The sequence below is a fragment of the Stegodyphus dumicola genome, chromosome 5 (assembly GCF_044657685.1).
Source record: "Stegodyphus dumicola isolate Sdum_Otavi_A_Nest chromosome 5, ASM4465768v1".
NCBI lineage: Eukaryota > Metazoa > Arthropoda > Arachnida > Araneae > Eresidae > Stegodyphus > Stegodyphus dumicola.
Window position 1 is genome coordinate 72,990,841 of NC_140772.1, and position 24,854 is coordinate 73,015,694.

The window sequence follows — 24,854 nt, forward strand, 5'->3', positions numbered from 1 at the left end:
GGATCGGCAATGTCGTGCGATGATAAATTTATTTATCGAAGACAGCGAAATAATTCACATTAAACATGAAACTACTGCTAAAGCCACCTGGGAAAAACTCAGGCAGGTACATGAAAGGTCTAATCTTTCAAGTAAACTATTTCTTTTGCGAAAGCTTTACAGTTTGAAGCTTGAAGAAGACGGAAATATGCAAACGCATATAAATACATTACTGGAGTTAGTCGATAAACTCAAATCAATAGGTGAGAACATAAAAGACGAACACGTTTCGGCACTTTTGCTTTGTTCAATGCCTAGTTCTTAAGATACGCTCATTACGGCCCTTGAAGCCAGAGCAGAATCGGAACAGAATCCAGAATTCTTAAAAGGGAAATTAATTGACAAATTTAAGAAGAGTTGAAAATAATTCATCAGATTCAAAGGCATTTAAAGCCTCATTTCAAAACAAGAAAAAGAGAGAAAAGTTTTGCTCATATTGTCATAAAAATAACCATTTTAGATGAGTGTTATCATCTAAAATCGAAACAAAGAAATGAACCGCGTCATAACTCAAAGAAAACATACGCGGATTCTAAAACACGCCAAGCAAAGAATGTCGGTAACCTCGCGATGAATCAACAACAAACAAAAATTAAAACACCGGAAATCGAATCCAAATGTGACAGCGTCGCTCTGTCTATCCACTACACCGTACATCAATCATCCGAGAGTTTTATTTTCGACAGCGGAGCAAGTAGCCACGTGGTAAATAATAAGAAATATTTCACGGAATGTAAACCCATAAATCCGTCAGATATTATAACTGCGAATGGGCAATGTATTAAATCAACGGCGATAGGAACTGTCCGTTTTAAAACATTAAATGCTAAACAAAAAATTACCGAAGTTCTCTTATCGGAAGTTTTATACGCTCCTGAATTAAAAACAAATTTAATCTCAATTCGGAAAAAGGACTTTCGGTTCTGTTTGAAAGAAATAAATGTATGATCGCGGAGATCAGATTATTCTAGAATGTCATGCAACTAATAATCTTTATCAAATTAAACCAATATACAGGAATAATGAACCATCAGTTCATGTAGCATTTCAGTGCAAAAATGAGAACTGTGTTCAACTTTGGCATAGACGCCTTGGTCACAGAAACGATGACGCAATCAAGCAACTTGTAAACAAAGAATTCGCTGAAGGAATTAAACTAGATAATTGTAAACATGATACAAAATGCATTCAGTGATTAAAATGTAAACTAACTGATTTTCCGTATCCCAAAGAATCGAAATTCAGAGCATCTAAACCGCTAGAACTCGTTCACACTGATGTTTCTTAGGACCAGTATGAACACCGTCTGTTAGTGGATACCTATACTTCGTAACTTTTATTGATGATTACAGCAGGTTCACAATGATTTACCTAATGAAAAAGAAAAATGAAGTAATTTCTAAACTAAAACAATTCATTGCTCTTACAAACAATAAATTCGGGAGAAAGGTAAAAACACTAAGTGTGATAACGGTGGTGAGTACACAAGCAAGGAACTTGAAGAATATCTTATAAAACATGGTATAAATCACCAGCTTACTGTACCATATTGTCCAGCACAAAATGGGGTCAGTGAACGCAAAAATAGGTCTTTGACGGAGATGACAAGATGTCTTTTAGCTGACTCAGGTCAACCTCACAGATACTGGGCTGAAGCAATGCTGACTGCAAATTATTTACAGAATCATATTCCTACAAAACCAAATGCAAAAACTCCATATGAATTATGGAATAACAAGAAACCCAACCTCTCTCATTTGAGGACTTTCAGGTGCAAGGCTTTTGCTTACATCCATAAATCTAAAAGAGGTAAATTGAATGATACTGCTATAGAAGGAATACTCATCGGCGATGACAGCAGAAGTAAAGGCTACAGAATTTTAATTCCTGGAGACAAAATTATAATAAGTCGATCTGTACGATTTATTGAAAACACTGGAACTGAGGAGCCTGTAAGCATCTCTTTAAACCAGGATGAAGAAAATTCTAAGGAAGAAAGCTCAGAACGGGAAGAAATAAAAATAGAAGAACCCGAAGGTGAAAAAATATCAGAACACAAAGAAGAACCTTTGGAAGTCAGAAGATCGAACAGACTCACAAAAGGTAAACCTCCTGATCGCTACGGATTCCAAGCCAAATATCCATTCTCCTCCGAACCCAAAACTTGGAAGGAAATTCAAAGTTTGGAAGAAAATGAAAAAAGAAAATGGCTAACAGCTGTTCGAGAAGAAATTAATTCACTAGAAGAAAACAACACTTGGGAATTAGTTGATTTACCAATAGGATGCAAATGGTCTTTCAAGACAAAGAAAGAAAAATTGAAAGATATAAAGCCAGATTAGTCGCAAAAGGATTTAGCCAGAAGTTTGGATCTGACTATGATGAAACCTTTGCTCCTGTAGTAAAATACACAACGCTACGAGCCTTCCTATGTGCAGCTTCGTATAAGAACATGTCTGTCAGACATATCGATGTCAAAACAGCTTTCCTTCATGGAGAACTAGAAGAAGAAATTTACATGACTCAACCCAAAGGATACTCAAAGGTTGGAAATGAAATAAAGTTTGCAAGCTGAAGAAATCTATATATGGTTTAAAACAAGCCGCTAGAGCTTGGAATCTGAAAATTGGAAAAATACTTCTAAACATGTCATTTAAACAAAGAAAAGCAGACCCATGCTTGTTTTACAAAACCATCAATGGAAAATTCACGTATATAATATTATGTGTAGATGATATGCTTGTAGGAAGTGAAAGAGAAGAAGATGTAATGGAAACAATCCAACAATTGAACGCTAAATTCAAAATTAAAAACCTAGGAGAAGTCACCTACTACCTCGGCATAAACATTGAAAGATTTAAAGATGGAACGTTTGCCATAAACCAAAAGAATAAAATCGAAGAAATAGTTCAAAAGTTTGGACTTCAGAACGAAAAACCAACATATACGCCAATGGAAACAAACTACTGCAAACTAGAAGCTGAAGATGATCTTCTAGTGGATAATACAGAATATAGACAAGCAGTAGGGGCATTATTATATATTGCAACAATCAGCAGACCAGATATAGCATGTGCAGTCAATCTACTGAGTAGAAGAAACGAAAAACCTCGGAACATAGATTGGAATGCTGTCAAGAAAGTCATTCGATACTTGCGCATAACTAAAGACTTTAAGTTGGTCTTTAACAGAATTCAAGAACCTATACTAACTGCATATTCGGATGCAGATTGGGCAAATGACAGAACAACAAGAAAATCCATTAGCGGATACATATTCAAACTAAGAAATAACTGCATTTCATGGAGCAGCAAACGACAAAACTGCATTGCACTATCTTCAACTGAAGCAGAATATATTGCGGCAGCTAATACAGCACAAGAAGCACAGTGGCTGTTAAATTTGCTTAAAGATCTAGGGCTAAAACAAAATCTGCCGATTACTCTCTATGAAGATAACCAATCATGCATCAAACTATCACAAACGGAGAAAAATAGTTCCAGAACAAAGCATATAGATGTGAAATACCACTACCTGCGTGAACTTCAACAAAACGGGATCCTGTGCCCCTAGACTACTGCAGAAGCTCCGCCATGATTGCGGATCTACTCACCAAACCACTAGGCAAGCCTGTGTTCGAGAAACTTCGAGAATCGCTGCAAATGGCAATCCTGCCCATCAAGTAGGGGTGTTGGTATGCATATAGTGATAGACTGTCGCCAATAGCACGATAAACTGTATGAACTGGAAACCCTGCAAAAGAGTTAATTGTGTAACTCTCTTATTCTTTACACTTACTGTTTCTCACTTCTTTAGGAAAGGACAGTGATATGACACTCTCTATTATATAACTCCCTTTTTCAATAAGTATTTGGAATACTAACGAATTTTTATCTATTTTTCATGTATTAATAACGAATATGTTTTGTGATCTTACAATTTCCGTCTACACCTATTTTGAATTACAAGTTAATTAGGTATGATCTCGCTTGATGCTGTGCTGGATACAAGGTAAGAAGAATCATTTTGCTCTCTATTTTTATTAATTTGTTGTGAAATTTCGAGGCTATAAAATGTTTTACGACACTGAGAACAGTTTGCAACTTTATGTGTATATGCACATCTATCCCCTATCTGCTCATGTTTCAGAGAGGGAACCAGTCTTAGTTAATATAATCTCTTCTTTAACCCCTTCGCGCCGACTGTCACGTCTACGTGCCAGCAACGAACACACTCACCTACCGGCCGACACGCGGGCGTGACAGAGCACTTTCCCGTTTACTACCTAATGTCATGTATTTGTGCCAGCGTCCTGGAACGTTTTTCAAACTATAATTTCTGCTACAAGATGGCACTGTATGTCTATATGGTTTCAGATACATGTACATTAGACCTTCTACTCAAAATGAGAGAAGCATGACTCACATACATGTGTTTTTGATTATATAAACAAACGGGGAACTAAATGTTTCCGAATGGCGTGATTTATGACGTCTCTTTAAACGCACTTTATTCGCACGTGGTAGTTGTTTATTATAAGTAGAAGTTTTATATGTGCTAAAGCGTTGAGTATTTCAGTTTACAGTTGAGTTTTTAGAAAATAATTATATCTTGTTAGACGTGAATTCTTTCTGTTTTTCGAAGTGTCGAAAATGTTTAACAGAGCATGAAATAGCAGAAATGATGCAAAATATTTCAGATATTGATTCTGAAATTCTGTATTGATTTGGAAAGATTAACTGAAAGACATTTTCCAAAACTTTGTTCAGAAGAGACTGATAAGAAAATGAGATGACGATGCTTCATTTGTTCACATTCCCGGAAAAATCCTCCAAAACGGCAAATGAGTTATTATGAGTTCAAGGAATGCAACGTAGGACTGTGTGTAGATCCCTGTTTTCAAATTTTTCATACGAAAAGAGAATTTTAAGTAATATATTTAGTTTTCAGATGTATAATGTTAAAAGTCATAAAATGGTGAGTAATTAAAATAAAATGTGTAAAATATGCATTTAAACAAGAAATAAGGTAATTAAAATATATATATAAATATATCTATAAAGCATAAGCCGTTTAAATACTCTATAGAGCATTATTAAACAATGTGTTGATACTTCGGAAATTTCATGGATTTAGGCTTAGTAGCAAAAAAGCTCCCCGACCCTGGAGAGACGCTCGTGGAAAGACACTGCCGGCCTCCGCGATAAGCGCGTTTTCGCTACCCGGCCCGAAGGGGTTAATCCCGGGAAACACTTCCTCATTTATAACCAAAGAACTTGTTTCCAGTGCCTCTACAGGGCTGCTTTAGTTAATAATATGACAAAGGTATTCTGTTCACTTTCAGCTCTAGTTCCGACAATGAGATTTACAACCAGTGTCTGATAGAAAGTAGGGAAGGGTATTCAACACCCCCAAGAGGGTCTTGGTTCTCACTTCACTGGGCAAAATTTCTGCTAAATATGTTTTACTGAAGCCCTATATAACTGAAAGATAAATGAATGAACTACAAACAACTTTTATCGGTAACCAACAGTTTATTCTAGATATGAAGAAACAATCTTTTGCCAGTTTGAATTTTATAACTGGCAGAGATGAGTTCAATAAATAGTGATTTTTCTCTTGATTAGTAATATTTGTTTTGGTTTCTGGAAATTTAAATGCAATAAGTGGCTGAGTTTATTAACCAGTGGGCTTAATGAGGGGGTGGATACTGTATATAAATTTTGTAGGCACTATTTTTTCTCTTCATTTCTATTTTTATTTCTAAACTCTTCAAAATTTTATTTTAAAGTAAAATTTTGCTTCTGTCTTAAAATGTTTTACATTCAGTTGCTTTATGCTCCTTTTTATGAGAAACTTCAAAAATGATTGTTCTCATCTACAAGGCAATGCCATAATTCAAATATGTGATGGATGGGAGAACACATTAAGAAACTCCAGATATGACATTCAAACAAATGTTTTGTAATTTTATTACTGAAAAAGTCTCTGATAATTAAAGCATAAGATAATAAAACAGAATTAAGAATAATCTCAAAAGTATAATATTTAGGAACAAACATTTTGTTCCAGATTTTTTTCATTTAGAAACACTATTGTTTCCACCTCAGAATTCACTGAAGAGCAAATTATACATTGACTACCAGATTGCTTTAAAAATTTAAATGAAATGCATAAGTCAAAAGAAAGCATAATAATCATATATGCTATTTATTTATCACCTATTAAAAATATTAACAGAGAGAGGACAAATTTTATCAAATTATAGATTAAAGCAAGCAGAAATAGTATTTAATTGTATCTGACTAGATCATACTGCTACTTTGGAAGAAAACTGGCATAACTCAGAAAATGCAACTGTTTGCTAATATCATAACCAAAACGAAAATGTCGTACATTTTTACTTTGAAGGATATCACTAACATTTATTAGTTACACCTTCCATATTCAGTTAAACTTCATTTAAATCTTCTTTAGGATTTTTCTTTAAACTAGTGGTTTTTGAGTTGGTCTGCTTTTCTTCCAAAGCAGCGAATGTAGATAGAAGACTGACAAACACAAAAATATGTACTACCTTTTGGATAACCTGAACTGCCTCTGTTGGGCTGTGCTAATCGTGGATCTCTGAAATCAGGAGGAGCCTCAGTTAAGAAATTGGAAGGAACAAGACCCCTCTCACCATTCAGTTCACCCATGTAGAATCCATCTTCATCAGCTTCTCCATAAACACTGATGACATCACCTGTTCTAAAGGCTAACTCCATCTGAAGATATAATGAAAATATGTAGTCATTAACTTACAGTAATGAGAAATCTATTCAGTATACTTAAAAAATTAACATTTTTAATGAATGCACACAATAACGTAGTAACATAATGCAGTTTCTGAAACATACAGTTGTCTTTCTTCTTTTATTTAATTAGAAAAAATAATAAATAAAATCTTAAAAAAACAAAGAAAATATAATAACCTTGCACATTTATAATCAGAAAAATAAAAGTAATTAGATTTTAAAATGATTAATTTTTCCTTAAAGTAACTTTACTTCTTTGTTTCTATCAGAAACTAAGCAATTTAATGCTTTGATAAATTTGCTTATTTGACGATGGCAACACATGTTGGTATCTGCCTTGAAGGGATGAGATGCGTTTGTGGATGACTTTTTAATAGAAACTGTTTTGTATTTACGTTACACAAGAGGAAAACTAGGAAAGCATTTATGCAGGCAACATGCCTGCTAGGTTCTAAATCTAGGCTGAACGATAAATGAAATTTAAATTACTTTGCTACTGGTGGGCTACATTTAAGTAAAACTGGGAAATAAGTAGTTATAGGTAAATACTGTCAATTAAAAAATAGAATTATTTCACATATACATTATTTAAAAAATTTCCCTTCTACAGTATAAGTAAGAATCATTAGCTGACTATTAGTATCATTATGCAGCATTAGGATGACTCTTAGTACATCAAGTAACATTAAGTTGTCTAAGAAAAGTGAATAATAATAAATATGGAACTGATAAACTAAATTTAATAACTGCTTAAAGGTACACTCAATAAGAATGTATTTCTTTAGGATATTTTTATCAGTTCATTCTTAAAAGTTATTAAATACAGTACAAAGTCCGAAATCCGGGTGTCCAATATTCAGAATGATTTTTAAATCAGGACCTCCCGACCAACAGAAACTTTTTTTAAATGAAATTTTTGTTGTATGCTTTACGCATGCGCATTTGAAATTTTCTCAGAATAAAACATGTACGTCCCGTTCTTAATCCCATCTCGGCATGCATTAAATAAAATACCTAAATACTGAACAAACTATCATTTATTAACTTAAATCTGTATCAGCAATAATTTGGGTCCACAGCCGCGTTTCTGCTTGGCATGCATCTCAGACCGAATTATTCTACATCGAAAAATTGTTGTTTTTACCGCTACTGAATAATTTACATCCCTCATGCCTACCTGGCGAAGCTTTATTTATTATATTTTGTTTTCATCACAGCAAGGATGACTATCAATACACAGCAGCTTGAGAAATATATCTCAAACAGCAATGTGTACTTTTTTTTTTTTTTTTTTTTTTAATATGAACAACTGAATACCAAAGGGCTTGGTAACCATTTATGTTGACATTACACTTGGCGATGATTACAGATTTCGACTAAATGCACTGCAAAGTTTTGAGCGGGTTGACGAGGAGAAATTTAGTAGAAATTTATTTACGTGTGCAAAAAATAGATATAGTAAATGATACTCATAAGCTAAAAGATTACATTTAGTTGCTGTTTGAATTAGGAATAACTGATTTGTTATTCAGATAATCCTAGGACTGGCATCAGAGCTAGTGAGGCCGCACCGGGCGGCAGAACTTTTAGAAGCAGCGAGCAACCAAATTACGAGATGGCAAAATCTTTACAATTTAGGGAAGGCACTAGGATGTAAAATTTAGCGGCAGCAAGGTTTTTAGAACTTAAGACACGTATAGACTACATCGGGCCGAAAAATACTTAGCGCCGTCCTGGATAAGCCTTAAGTATATGTGGAAATGTATTTATTGTAAATGAGATGAGCCTTAAGCATGTACGGGAAACACGTGAAGTACAATAAATAATTAAACTAACATAATTTCCTACGTCAACGTGCGATAGACGCAAGAGAAAATTTGAATGTACAACATGTTTGTAAGTCGCCAATCTCATGATGCTTTACCAATACTACGTAGAGGATAATAGCTATATTTTATCAAAGAATGTATAGGTTAAGAATAAAAGCTTCGCCAAAGCAGGAGTGGCCCGTCAGACCACAGAGGGGAAAATATACTCCAACTTTACTTTATCCAAGCGCAATCTATCCAGCCTTAATACTTTTTTGCGCATGCACGAAATAGCTGTCGAACCGCTGTCAAAGCAGATCCAGCCTTTATATCTTTTTGCGTAAGCACGAAGTAGTAACAATCCTACCATCTACCGCCAAATCATTAAAGTGCTCAAAGATAAAGGTGTGTTTTATAATTGTTATGAGCTGCCAGAGACCAGATATGTAAAAGCAGTCATCAGAAGCCTCCTATCTTATATGAAATCGGAAGATATAGAGGAAGAACTCAGAGAAAAAGGATGTAATGTTATCAAAGTCAACCAAATGAAGCGTCGCTGTGACGGAGAAATAATAAATTTACCACTGTTCCTTGTGACTTGAAAAAGAGAGGAAAAGAGCAATGCCATCTTCCATGAACATTTTGTGCTTGGAATGAAAATCACCGTCGAAGGCTATAAAGGAAGAGCTGGGTTCTTGCAGTGTTTTCGCTGTCAAGAGTTTCACCACTCTCAAAGAAATTGTCATCACGCCCTTCGCTGCGGTGAGGAGCATGAATCTTTCAAATGCAAAAAACGATAAAACCACTCCTCCTAAGTGTGCGAATTGCCTTATGGAAGGACACACAGCAAACTACAGAGGATGTGAAAGATTTCCTAAGACGAAAACTTTCTCCCAACCGAAATTATTCGCATATCGAATCACCACAAAAAAATCATACGCTGAAGCCTTAAGCTCTGGATTAGCCCCTGAATCTCTCATGGCAGCTAAAAAAGTGCTTAGTGAATTAAGGGCAATCGTTTCCATCATCCAGGAATCTGGAATCACTCAAATCTTTAAGCAATTAAATACTGATAAAGCTTCATTTCCTGAGAAAACCCAGCAACATGGATAAAACTACCAGAACTGTGAATCCCATCCGTTTCGTCATCTGGAATGCCAATGGCCTCCAGAACCGTTTACACGAACTTCATAATTTTCTACAGTATCATGATATTGATATTGTTGTGATTACCGAAACCCATGCACAACAGTGTCACCGTCTCAGGATTGCAAATTATTTACTTTACAGGTGTGATAGAATTAGTCACCGTGGTGGAGGTGTTTGTATATACGTTAAACGTACGTTACGATCATGTTTAGTTAAGGAAAGCAGAGACTTTAACTGTAAACTAGTTACAGTTTGTATGACTCTACCAGTTTTTAAAAATATTTATTTCAATGCTCTATACAACCTGCCTAATAACAGGCTTAGTGATAACTTATTAAATGCTTTTTGCCAAGTGATATCCCAACCGTGTCCTCGCTGGGGACTTAAATGCAAAGAATACTGCAAAGAATACTGTCGACGATCCAATGCAAATGACAAAATTTTATATAATTACATACTTAATAACCCTATTGTAATTCATGCACCGAATGATTATACTTATCGTCCAGATAAACTCGAGTACTCTGATATATCTCGAGTACTCTGATACTCGAGACATCGCTTTTGTCTATCACTACTATTCCCATTACTACTGAAGTACTTCAAGAACTTTCATCTGACCACCTGCCCGTTATTGCTTATCTGGGAATTACTAAAACTGAGGCTCGTAATCTTAACACAATTACTGACTGGTCTCTTTTTGAAAATCTTATGACTGATCGTATTATTCCTCTCTACATCCTTAATACAGTGCAAGGAATTGAAAGTGCGGTTTCTTCACTTACTGAAAATATTGAAAGTGTTATTGCAGAAGCAAATGACACTAAACCACGTAAAGATAATAGCCTCCGACTCCCTAATTATATTCGCATCAAGATTAGCAACAGAATGAGAAAATCCTATCACGTGACCTGGGATTCACGAATAAAATGCGAAATCAATAAACTTAATAAAGAAATTCAGAAAGACATAAAAAATTATAAAGAAGAATTATGGTGCGAGAAATTAATTAATATTGACACTAGAGATGGGTCATTATGGATATTAATTAATAATCTTAAATCTCACTATACTACAAATCGTCCTCTTACCCATAATGGAGCTCTCGCAGTCACTCATCAGGATAAAGCAAATGTGTTTGCGACTTATCTAGAGGAACAATTTTCACCTAATGAATGGCCAAATAATAAGGACTTTGAACATAGCACATTGACTCATGTCAAAGACTGGTTAAATTCCTTCACTGCTAGAAACTTAATTAAATTCATCAACCCAGCTGAGATTAAAGAAATTATCAAGAAACTCCATCCCAGAAAAGCACCGGGAACAGATGGCATCACAAATAAAGTTAAGAAATGCCTTCCAAGAAACACTATCGGAATAATAGCAAGTATTTTTAATGCTTGCCTTTCATCCTCATACTTCCTCAAATTATGGAAAACTGCTAGAAAAAACCACTCACAAACTGATGGATACAGGCCCATCAGTTTACTGCCTGTATTAAGTAAAATATTTGAAAGAATTATTCTCAGCCGAATGAAAAATTATTTTCAACTTCTTCCGCCGGAGCAGTTTGGCTTTAGAGAGAAGCTCTCGACTGCAAAACAACTTCTTCGTATGCAGATGATACTGCCTTGGCAGTTAAGTCTGCCAACACTAACTTCACTGTTAAGAAACTACAAGCTTTCATTCCAAATATCGAGTCATGGTGTGCGAATTGGAAAGTGAAGATTAATGCTCAAAAATCTCAATTATTGATCATTCGCAGAAGAAAAAGAAATAAGCAAGTGAAGAATCACCTTCTCCTCTTTAAATGAAAGAATTCGTATAGTGAAAAATGCCAACTATCTCAGAGTCACTCTTAATGATCGTCTTACCTGGACTGACTATATCAACAATGTTCGAACCACTGCACTGAAAATTATCAAGTGTTTGCTTCCTATACTCGGTAAATACTCTAGAATGGATTTGGGGAAGAAAAGACTTGTCTGTCTCTCCATAATTAGACCTATTTTGACTTATGTATCTCCTGCCTGGGTGGCAGCTAAAGATTCAGATGTAAACAAACTCCAAATCGTTCAAAATAAACTCCTGCGTATTATCACGAACGCACACTATTATGTCCGCAACAAGACCCTCCATGAGGACCTCATGTCGATACCCTCAAAGTCGATACCATTGCGGAACATCTACGAAAACTTAACGATAAAATTCTTCAAAAATGCTCAGGAGTGTAACTTCATGAATCATTTCAACATGTTTCACTATGAAATTTTCACCGATGATCGATTTCTTCGACCTTTCGCAGCATACATACCTAGTGGAAACGAAAATTTTCCCACCTAAAATACCAAGTTAGCAGAAATTCTGATCTGTACATAGTGATTTTACTCTTATTTTCTTTTAATTTTGTCCAGAATACTGCGTTTCTTCAATACTCAAGAAGCATTTTTAAAAGTACCTCCCACGTGACCTAAGAACTTGAGTTTCTATGTTCAGCCTTGTTGTAGGACTTTCTACATTTTTAGGACTGAAAATTCTGATGTTCCTTATATTTATCATATTGAAGAACATGGGAAAAATTGTGATATTTCGCTATTGCAACCCATTATTTAATTATTTTACTCTTTTCATCAGTTTTGGACAAGTTTACGCTAAGCGAATCAGAATGCCTGATTCCGCTCACGTGACATGTGACTGCTTATTCTAATCAATGCTCGGGGATAGAAATTTTGAATTTGCATATATGTATTTTGTGTTAATATTTGCTCTGAATTTATTCTGTTATTTTGTAACTCTTACTAAAATTATTGCACATTTGCTTTCCTGTAAACATCTTCGAATGTTATAATGAAAACATGATTCTGCTTACACCACCCCCATCACGTTATCATGGACTCCGAGCTTCAACTTACAGGACTGCTAGACTGTATTAAGTGATGAAATTTGGTTTATTCCATATGTTGTTACTCTGATGATTACTAGAAAAATTTCCCTTTTATGTTATTACTTCTGAAATTTTGTATATTTAATGTTTTCTTCAGCTTTTCTAACCTGAAATCTCGCAACGTATCAACGACTACTTCACACCTCACGTGACAAGGTAGTCACTCACTCTCAGCATCTGCAATCCTGACTTACGGTCTCCTTCACGCATTCTCCTACTTCCAGCGCTCTATAGCAACTAACTCAGACAGCCGGAACAAAACTTGCAAATCCTGCAAGTTATCCAGCAGAACTTGGAACGAAGTAGTGGTCGAAGGTCACGTTTGTGAAGAGTTTAAAGTTCTGTGGTACCATTTTTTTTTTCGCCCGCCGTATCGAAGTAAATCAAATCAGTGATCTACACAAGTTGATTAACTAATGGATAGTTGAGTAAAAAAATCCTTGATACTTTGAAACTCTTGATATGCCTGTTTAAGCAGGAATTATATCCCGTTATTACAGGCACCTCAAATAACCCCGGTTAGAGGAGACATAACATACAGTGCTTCGCAAGAATACCTTGACAAGGGACTGCAGGAAGATTTTGTAGATGTGGCCCAGGCCAGTGTTAATGAAAATGTCATACTTTGAAACTTTGAAATTGGCTGGAAGAAGTTAGGATTATTTATGGGGGATTCCGATAAATGTGGGTTGCATAGGGCCTTAAATTGATGTCAATTTCTAGGAGCTCGTACTTAAAATTGTCTGAATAATTTACCTCCGCGTTGGTTATGGCTTTCTTGAAAAAAAATTATTATTTAATTTATTGATGAATAACGCCAGACTTTGGAGTTTAAGGTCCCTGTGTAACTGTTCATTGCGAACGAACCAAGGGGCTCCTGTGATTTTTCGTAAGTAGTTGCTTTGGAAAACCTGCAATTTATTTAATACGGAAGTGGGAACAAAGATGAGAAATAGCAAACGCCTTCGCCGGGAATCGAACCACGAACCTCTGGAATACCGGCCCAGCGTGCAGAACCACTACACCACGAAGCCACATAACAAAATCTACGAAAATCAGAGTTTAAAATAGCGTGAAAAGTTTTTCAAAGAACGAATCCTATACGTTCTTTAGCTTTGTACCGTATTTTTCAATTTCCTGTACACCTGGCGATTTGGCAACAAGAACTTGTTCTTCCACGATTTAGCAGCGCTGCAATCCAACTAGTTTACGTTACTTCTATGCATACTTTCCTTCTTTACGTATACGTTCTTTGGCTTTATGATGATATACGTAAATTTGAAGGTTTTCAGATACCGCAAACAGAAAGCGGAATTTTCCAATGAATTTGTGAAGAAATCTGACGGAGAGGTTAGTGACAATGAAAATATTTCGATTAACAACTTAGTGGAAATTCTCGACATGGCAATTACAGGACTTGAAAAATGGAATTTTGTATTTGAACACGAAATTATATCAATCTATAGAATTAGACAGAAGGCATTAGCACAAAAAACGAAGCAACTTTAACAACTTACATTGAAGGAAATGTTAAAAAAGCAAACAAATAAATATTGAGTCTTTTTTTTTGGAGGGGGGGTAAATTTTGATTCATTTAAGGTCATAAATGCTTCATTACTTCATAAAGCACTCTTTCATATTTTTAATTTTATGACTAATGCATGTCATTTATAGATTTATACTGATAATTTAATATCCAGTAAAATTATACCCGACATTGAAAATGCAACACCAAGAAGAAGTGATAAAATTCGGCAAACAGAGAGAGAGAGCAACGAACAATAAGTGATCTTTATTTCGAAATAATATTCATAATACAGATCGAGAACAGCGTGGGACCGGTAGGTTGTAGCATTATTTTGGACGGCGATACAAGGTACAGAGTCAATGAGACTATGGATGGTGTCCTGAGAAATGGCTTTCCATTCCCTATCAATAATTTGCCACAGTTCGTCTTCTGAACGCGGCAATGTCAGGGTCTGCAAATGACGTCCAATCACATCCCAAATGTGTTCGATTGGTGAGGGATCAGGAGAGAACGGTGGCCAGAGAAGCATCTGTACAACTTGCAGAGCACGTTGGCTGATCCGGGCAGTGTGTGATCCGGCGTTCCTGCTGACAAAGGGAAATGGTCATTTCCTGAAGGCAGGGAAGTGTCACCAGCACATAATCCACGTATCGTTGGGTCGTTATAGTGCACTGAATACGAACTAGAGGTGACTTGGAATCGTACGCAATTGCGTCCCAAACCATGATGCACGTTGTCGCGCGGTGGAGTGCTCTACAGTTGCTGCCGGATTGGACTTGTCTCCACATCGACGCCACACTCGTACACGGCGACTACCATTGGAGAAACAGAAGCATGACTCATCTGAGAACACGATCCAGTGCCATTCCGTCATCCACATCGCTCGAGCAGGCACCATTACAACTGTTTGCGTCTACGTGGGGGGTCAATGGCAGTCTTCTTAACGGACGCCACGCGTGCAGACCACTAGCCACCAATTGAAGGCAAATCGTTCTGGTCGATATGGGAACATCCAGGGTATCTTGAAAATGCTGCAGAATGGGGGTAGAAGTGGCTTGCCCGTGCGCCACCGTTTGTCGGCAGATGGGTGGATCCACGCGTGCTGACGTCACTCTGGCTGCACCGGCACCTCTCGAAATTGCCACATTTTCTTGTTCCAACTAGCGTCGCCGCAGCCGGTGCACTATGGAAGCGTCTAGGTGAGTGTTACCTGAGATTTTCCGATCACCATGCCTCTCGTAAAATTGTCTGTCTGCCAGAACTGACTCCGTTAACGACGGTCTGGCATTCTGTGCGAACGCGTCCTCTCAGACAAGAACAAATTTTCTACGATGATTTCCCTAACAGAAATTTTAACGGCACGAAAACCGAACATTCTGCAGGTTCCTTTCCTTATATCTTCTTCAACGTAAGCCAGAGAGCTGCACCTTTCATATCCTTCGCATAACTCGGTGACATGCGTCTGATGCCTGAAATTTGCATAATTTTCGAGCTTTTTTACTGTTGAGTTTTCAATGTCGGATAGTGTATAAGTTTTATCCTGTCTGCCTAGAGCACAGTACCTTCTGCTAACTAGAAATTCGCTCATATAAGTAGGCATTTTATTTTAATATCTGGATTATTCAAGGTTGAATAATTATTCAAGCTGGATTATACATTTTAATGTTATGCTTCTTACATAAAATAAGTACAGGGTGCGGCAGAACCATTTTGTGGATACATACACATAAACTACATAAAATGCCACTGGTGAAAATGTGTTCGTTTCAAAAAAGCAGTTGTTCAAAATGCAATTTCTATGTTCTAAAAATCCCGCCTTCTTTTTTCCCCTCCCTAATAGTGGGTACTTGTCTATAACGGCATTGGCCACTAATGAGGCCAGAAGTGGTGGCCATTTTATTGTGGAGGCACCTAATAGGCGGCCTCCTATGAAGGTCAGAAAATTTTACATCCAATGCCTTCTCCGGTATTCGAACCCGTGCCCTTCGGGATCACCGCTGTGGTGGCCCGACATCATGAACAGTTTGGATGCCCTCAAATGCTCTGCTTCCATAAGACACCTGATTCGCAGCTATCTTGACAAAAGACAAATTTTAATGACGTTATACAGAGAACTGGTAAGGAAGGATCTTAAGAGGGGATGTCCGCAAGGTTCCTATCTTGGACCCGTTCTTTGGAACATAGTTGCTAACTCAGTTTTTTCAGTCTTTGAAAACAAAGAAGGAGTAAGGCCTTTCGCATGCGCAGACGACTTTTTACTCATTGTAGCAGGCAAAAGCGACCTTGAAACACGTACTCAGGATAGCCTTAATTTATTTGCTGACTGGGTGAGACAGCATAAACTGAAACTCTCTGTGCCTAAAATACAAGCACTCATAATTAGTCGAGGCTCTCCATTACGTAGAAACACCTGTCTTAAACTCTTGGGGTCCTCCATTAAATGTGTTAAACAACTTAAGTACCTAGGAGTAGTAATAGATAATAGACTTTCCTGGCAACCACACATCTCTTCTTCTTCGCAACTATGTTAAGAATCAATAACTGACTACTTCCATACAATCAACAACCTCGTTAAGATGGGGTATCCCATGTCACTTGCTTAGAATATGGTTCAAGACAGTGATGGAAAGAATTATTCTGTATGCCGCTGCTATTTGGGGAACTAACATCTCTTCCCAAATGAGACGTTTACTTCTCTCTATACAGCGACACCAGCTTCTTCTCATTTGCAAGGCTTATCGTACCACGTCCACGGCAGCCTTACAAATTATCATAGGCACGCCGCCTCTGGAATTGGTAGTTGAATAAAGGCTGCAGTAGTTAACGTAAGCAGGCTACGACACACCATGAGTCTCTGGGGACAAATCTATATCAATACTCATTATGAGCATCACATACCGCAAGCTCCCTACCACCCTGCTAAAAATAACCTTGCGAACACTATCTACTTTAATAGAACACAGGACTCGGGATTTGCAAATGGTGTTTTCACTGATGGCTCTAAAACTCCAGGGGGCACGGGAAGCTGATTCTGTATACTTTCTGAAGGAGCTTTAACGTATGAATGGAAAAGAAAGCTCGCTTTTGAAAACTCTGTCTTTCAGACGGAGCTCATAGCAATCAGAGCAGCTCTTCTCCACCTGAAGAATAATCCCACAGTGCCCAATATCATCTATACAGACTCAGCCTCAAGCCTCGCTGCGATAGCTGGAATTCGTTCTCGCAGTCCTATCGTCAGCAGCATTAGAGACATTCTAACCCACATGGCTGCTTCGCAAAGACGCTCATTCATCTGTGTGCCCGCTCATACGGCAATAGAAGGAAATGAGAGAGCAGATGTTGTCGCAAAGGAAGCAGCAGATTCATCCACTTTGCGAGAAGTCCCGACCCTTAGGCCAGTCTCGGACCTAAAGTGTCGGACATTCCATCAGCTCCTAAGAATATGGCAAGAACGTTGGGATCAAGCCTTCACAGGGAGACGTGTTTACAATCTCATTCCCAAGGTCAAGACAACAATCCAAAATAATAGCAATTACATGACGTATTTCCTCACTGGTAATGGTCATGGGCCCTTTCCTTCATACCTTTGCCGCTTTGGCTTGAGAGAGAATGGTAACTGTGAATGTGGGGAGGAGGGTCATCCAGATCATTTTCTGTTCTCTCGTACACACACAGCACTTAACAGCTTCAAGCAACCAGGAGCCAGATTCTGGCCAATTTGGTTACATAATCTACAAAGTAACAGAGTTGCCCAGCGAAAACTGAAAACAATAATTGACTACTGTACTAGCAATTACTCTTCTGACGTTGGAAGATAGTAATCATAAAAGTCTATATAAGCTAGTTCAATATGTCAGCAACAAAATATGTGATATGTATGTTCAGTATATAATTTTGTATTTATGCTGTGCCAGGTTCTCATACAGAAAGTTCGTACTGTATGTGAATGCTGTAATGTATCTGTACATGTTTATATCTTTTATTTATGGTACCTAATTTATACTAAGGATCACGCGTACCTCAATGTCATGCTTCATGTAAACTTTAACTATCATGATAACGTATATTATATAGATGTATATATGAATATGAGTGAGAGTATGTATACTTTTGTTTGTTTTGGAATATATATGTAAGTGCGTATATATCTGTATCTGAGTTGGTATCTATTACGTATATACATATATTTTGATTGTACTCTTCTTCAAGTGCATTGTATGCACATGTATATTTCTTTTTTGCATTTTATAAATGTCGTCTGCTCAGCCGGGGCTGCGGCCTGGCAGCTAGTGGTTGACTCCCGCTGAGTTGGTAAACAATTCTGGATGAATATATCTATACCTGGGTTGGAAGCCAACTCAGCGGTTTACCTCCTCTAACCACTATACCGTCTGGGCGGCAAATGTCCTCAATTTCTTCTGATGCACTCATGGCATCTCACTTCAACATTACGCATAGCATGTCGGAGCATTTCTCCGGGAATACTGACAACCTCTTCACGAGTAGCTGTTTTTAAGTTCATCTAGATATTTGGGGGTTTGAAAAACACTTTGCTTTTGAAATATCCCCAGAGGGAAAAGTCACACTCCGTTATGTCGGGGGTTCTGGCGGGCCACGAAATATCACCCCTGCTGGAGATCAAACGACCGGGAAAGAGTTGGCATAAAGCATTCATGGAAAGGTTTGCAGTATGGGCAGTGGCTCCATCTTGTTGGAACCATGGAGGAACTTCAGGAAACTGTGTCATTTCACGTGACAAAAATGTCGCAAGCATATTCCATACCTCTGGGACGTTATCGTCACTGCATTGTCTGCTTCATCCTCAAAAAAGAATGGGCCAATGATGCCAATATACGACACTGCACACCACACTGTCACTTTGGCATTCCGTAAAGGTTTTCGTGGACGTCCCGAGGATTTTCAGGGGACCAATATCTAAAATTTAGTTTGTTGACATATCCGTTTAGTAGGAAATGTGCTTCATCAGACATCCACATGTGATCAAGAAATTCCCCATCTTCAGCAATCTGAGGCAGCATTTCGCGACAAAATCTTATCCGACTTTCACAATCGCGAGGTTTTAACTGCTGTACGATGCGTATTTTATACGGGTGAAACTGTAGCTCCAGGTGTAGAATTCGTCTCAAACTCCTGTCCGACATATTAAAAAAGACAAAGCATGGCGCCGTGCAGAACGCCTTGGGCTCCTGGCCATTGCGCTCTCTACCGCAGCAACGTTGTCTGGGCTGCGAACTGTTCTTGTTTCTCCTGGAGGTTTCTTTTTCAGGATCGAGCATGTTTCTTAAAAGTTCTGGACCCACATTTTTATGGCATGAGCGGACGGTACAGGAACGTGACGACCCAGCTTCTCTTTTCAAAGAAACACTCGCCTTGCCGTCTACTAATTTTCGTTGTTCTGATAAAACGCTTTTAGAGCAACAGCCGTGTTGTCGACCGGTCTACTTTTGTATCATACCTCGATCGACATACATTTAGCTACGCAATAATAGTGCAACGCATTCCCCTATTCTATCTGCATATGCGCAATCGCAGATTTCAAATCACCCGTTTTCCTGCCGCACCCTGTATTTTCTGGGATTAATAAATAAATTTCACTTACCTGCTGTTATACAAAAAATTGAGATTGTATTTCATCCAAAGTAAAGCATGTGAAAGAGGAAATTTGTATTTAAAATTAGTGCTTTCCCTTTTTATGTTAGTTTATATAGAATTCTCATACTTTCAAAGAGGGACAAAAATAAGCAATACAATATCTATAAAGACAAGCTTTTTACTTTATAATAAAGTAAAATAAATTACTGATATTTTATTTTACTTTATAATAAAGAACTAATATTTTTTAAAATATCATAATAACAGAAATTTTCAGTTACACTAAAACATGCTTTGATATCTTTTAAAATAATAAAATGGGAAAAAAATAGAGCATATATCATTAGTTTATTCCCAAGGGGGAAAAGTTCTCCCCACCCAATACTTATAAAACATGCAGACAAGTAAAGCAAGAAATGTATCAGAAATATTTTTGCTCAAATGAAATTACAGCGATATAATTATATAACAAAATTAATATTTCTCTTGTGACTGGGGCAGTCATCAGATTCATTATTTTTCCTCTAAATTTTTACACAATTAGCATAAAAAATAATGAATATAAAAATTTTCCCAGTTATATATAGAATATTTACTATCAATATAACACGTATTTTAAAAATCAAAAGTAAAATATTTTGATACCTTAACAGAAAATGAAACTCAAAACCATGTTAAAGTTAGTAATTAAAAATGTGTGAAAGCAGTCCAACATTCCCATTGCATTTGTAAATTATTTTTATATCACACAGATTAAAAATTACAATGGGTTATCCTTTTCAGGGGAAAACTGATTTTTGGTACAGAGAAATAATATATTAGATATACAATAAGATTTGATCTAGGAGATAGAAATTCGGAAGTAAAGAATTATGAATATGATGATGCAATCATAATTTTGTGCAAAGTTTAGTTTTAAAAACCTTTATTTTTTCCTCCTCCTTCACATGTGTTAAAAGTGTGAACCACAAGCTTGTTGTTTTTTTAACAGATAAAATAATCTTATTTTCAGTTTAATAGAAAGAAACCAGAAATCTGCTTCTTTAGATGCTCAGTAATTTAGGTTGAAATGCAGTGGCATAGCGATACGATACGATAATTTTCTGGTGCCCCCCCAAAAAAATATAGAAATATAATATATAGAATATACTCGTAATAAAAATATAATACAAATAATAATAACATACAGGATCTACCTTAAAATGATCTATACTATATTATGAATGGTCAGCCACCTAACTACATTTCTACAAAACCCTACTCAATTTTCTGGGATAACATGCTCAGGTACGCCTGTTTAAATTTGAGACAAAAGATCTAGTTAAAAAAATCAAGACTAGGACTGGATTTGGAAATGTGTCTGTGTCAGTGGAAAAATCAGACCTACTCTCATCCAGAATTAGTTAAAAAGCTATTATTTATTTTACATATTTATCTAACTCTGTAGAGACATTAGGTTATTTTTTGAAAGCAGGAGAGATGAAAAACGAACGATGCCCTCGCCGAGATTCGAACCATGGACCTCTCGAATACGCGCCGAGCCCGCTGACCACTACACCACAAAGGCATGCTAAGAAGGCAGGAGAAATACCTTATAAATGTTTTAAAGAACATACGGCTTTAAACAATGAAAGTTAATATACACAAGTAGATATATTTATTAATAATAATATAGCAATATTATAATACATTAATACAATTAATTATTGTGTATACATTTTTCTTGCCTTTCATGAAGCAAATTTATCATTTACTTCATCAAAGTCGATCATTTAAAAATTTTCTCTTTCCACATTTAAAAATGCTAGTCTACTTAGGTGATCTTGTTTTAAAATTGATCGTAGATACGCCAAAATTAATCTTAACTTGCTGAACCAAAGTCAATTATTTCAAATTTTTCTCTTTCCGCATTTAAAAAATACTGGTTTACTTAAGTGATCTTGACCTATTGTTGATCGTAGATATGCCAAAATTAATTAAAAATTAATTTTTCAGCTGCTAGCTGTGAATGTTTGGTGAACGAACAACATTCACAGCTAGCAGCTGATACTGAAATAGTAAGAAGTATTTAAAGTGCGACTCTCGGGTTTAGAAACACATTTTCTTCATGAGAGGTTATAAATGTAAAAAGCTCTAATGGAGTTTCAGGTTCAATTTCATTTCTATTGTGAAGTAACATTCTGCAGTCACATACTTCAACATAGATTTCTGTTTCATTTAAATCTGTATTATAAAATTCGCTCAAAATTTTCTAAGATGGTTATCAACATTATCCTTGTTTAACAGTTTTTTAATGTTCAATAAATATCCAAATTTGGAATAAGGATCACTTAGTCATGTAAATCGTGCCCTGCTGCAGACGATCGGGAACGCTTTTCATAACGCAAGAAATTTCAATTCCTGCGGAAAAGCCAACATCTCTAGTCAATCCTCCGGGTATTTTTCGGCTAACAAGGATTGTTGTATCACTTTTTCACAAAGAGACTTAGCCTTTTCTATTGCTTCTTCACAGATCTCAGTATGAATTTCTGTAAGTTGTCACTAATGATACAAGATCATGCAACGCATTTCTTAAATTCATTTTAGGATCTTGTTAATCTGAGCTGCACATGATCAATTCTCCTCAATAGTTCATACCAGTAATGGACTAAATTATGAAATTAAAATTCAGTGTATTTTGCAATAAAATTGTGGCTTCATCTTTTCACTTTTGGTAGAACTGTCCTCTGCTAATTTTTCTAAGAGTTCTGCTAATTCTTCCAGTCCATCAACAATAACACTAACTGCTTGTTCTCTGTCACTTCACCTTGTTCCAGATTTACGTTTTAAGTTTTCTTTAAAGCATTTTCTAATTCCCATAGGAATGTTGAATGTGAAAAAAAGAGATATATGTTTTCAGTTATTACCAAACATGTTACAATGACTGGATTTTGCTCAGCAGCAGTAATTCCTACTAAATTTAGTGAGTAGTTATAATAGTTTAAAAATAATGCTGCATTATTTTTTTCCATAATTCTTTGTTGAAGGCCAGATATGTGACCTGATATCAAGGCAGAGTTATCATACGATTGTAATCTACAGTTTGTTAATGAAATCTGTCATTCCTTTAAACTGTAACTATCAATTCTGTTACATCCTAGACTTGCTTAAAGGATTTATCTGCCTCACTACCTCGAGATGTAAACGTTCAATAAACTACTCATTTTTAATTTAATAGTAATATTAAAAAAAAGCTCTCATTGCAAGATTTTATGTAATAATTCTCATAATAAGTCAGTTTAGCATATTAAAATACCTAAGAGCAACAGCATCTCAAAAGATACATTATCAAAGTAATTGTATTTACCTCAGCATCTACATTGGGTGACAACTCCTGTGGATCATAATCATATAATGCTACTAATTTTTTTACAGGCAGGTTTGACCAAGGATCACTAGGATCACCTAAAATAATTAACATATGTTAAAGATCGTGTTAAAAAAGTTTAAAAATCTGTTCATATTGCTATATCAAAAAATTTAAATTAATAAATTTATTATTTTAACTTTTACCGTTAAGGTAAAAACTTTATACTTCTACCATTGGTGCCAGCCAAAAGAATAATGATGAAATAAAATAAGAAATTCTTAAACTGTGAGGAGGAACTGTGAAATACTGGATGGCTGATCTACACTCCAAATTAAATCAACAATTATATAACATTTAATGTAAATTAATTCAAATTTAAATTTCCAAAACCAATAACATGAAAATTAAGAAAATACATTTCTCCCTGGTGCTTTGGGAAACAATATATACATTTTGCAATGCCAAATGAAATTCTAAAACTCATTAAATTTCCACTTCCTAAAAACTGGTACATATTTCACTGAAATTAACACAAATCACACAAGGCATCAGAAAAGCAATATCATACGTCAAAATAGATTGAAGAAAATAATATTAATTCTGTTACGATTTTTTGTATAAATGTAAATCATTTTAGTGAAATTATATATAAAACTGTGGCGACATTTTGTTTCGGTTCCAGTATAACCTTGATAAGTATTGTAACTGGAAAACTATAATTGATGTTCTGTATTCGGCTCTTATATGCCTTGAAGTAATTTCGAGAATCAGGCAGTGCTAGAAATATCTCCGCGGCCGGGTGAAAACTATATAAAACTGAAGAGAGCATCAGTTCTTCACTTCCTGTAGTTGTTAGTTCAGCGTGATTTCGGAGTATTGAGATATCTCCGTGTGAGCTTCATGTTCCAAATGCGCTTTGCATTGATTTTGTTTAACGTTCATAGTAGTTTGTAGTGTAACTACTGACTGTACTCTGTGATATTCTGAAGAGCTGTATGAGTACTTTTGTGGAAAGTTCCAGACTGTGAAGTGTTTATTTTGGTGAAATAAATTGTATCAAGCTATCATCAATTCTATATGCATTCAATCTATACTGGTGCGCAAAACTTAAGCTACAATGTAAGTTTTAATCAGATAGCCAAGAAATTGCCGAAAAGGGGTTTTTGCGATCAGTACAATGAACACGCAATTCAGTAGAAAGGTCATGCATATGCAAATGTCTGGAATAAAACGTCACAGGCAACGTGAGTGTACGCAAAACACGTGCAGTTGGCGCGCTTAACTCAAAACTACAATAAAAGGAAGGACGGAGACGCAAGTAAAAACATTCGCTGCAAGTACAAGTGAGTTTTTTTCGTGAAATATGGCCAGCGGATCAACTAACTGCTCGTCTAGACAATTTAACCAAGCTTGTCAATGCCTTGACGCGGAACAGGAGTGGCAACAAACTTACACTAAAATCCTGGAATTACGGAGGGGAAGGCAAGCTCATAAAGGAATAGACACAGCAGCCAAGGGCACTCTCAACACAAAGCACGGAAAACTAATTAGAGATCATCTCGCGGGACGAAGGTAACCAGATAAGGAGTAGCCCCACTTCAAAGCGCTTCACATTTCCTGCAATGGC

At 36.3% G+C, this 24,854-nt stretch overlaps 1 protein-coding gene and 1 long non-coding RNA gene across 7 annotated transcripts in view; one reads left to right on the forward strand and one right to left on the reverse strand.

Moving 5' to 3' along the window:
* The window catches only part of LOC146997140 (uncharacterized), a 269,052-nt gene that overhangs the window by 46,358 nt on the left and 197,840 nt on the right, over positions 1-24,854 (forward strand). The window lies entirely within an intron of this gene.
* Positions 1-24,854, reverse strand: part of LOC118188568 (RIMS-binding protein 2-like) — a 481,985-nt gene that overhangs the window by 23,011 nt on the left and 434,120 nt on the right. For all 6 annotated transcript variants that reach the window (XM_085816767.1, XM_085816768.1, XM_085816770.1 and 3 more), the window contains 2 exons: positions 23,225-23,322; positions 6,614-6,803 (listed from right to left, as the gene is read on the reverse strand). In XM_085816767.1, coding sequence (XP_085672893.1) covers positions 6,614-6,803; positions 23,225-23,322 — 288 coding nt within the window. The remainder of the gene's footprint in view (positions 1-6,613; positions 6,804-23,224; positions 23,323-24,854) is intronic.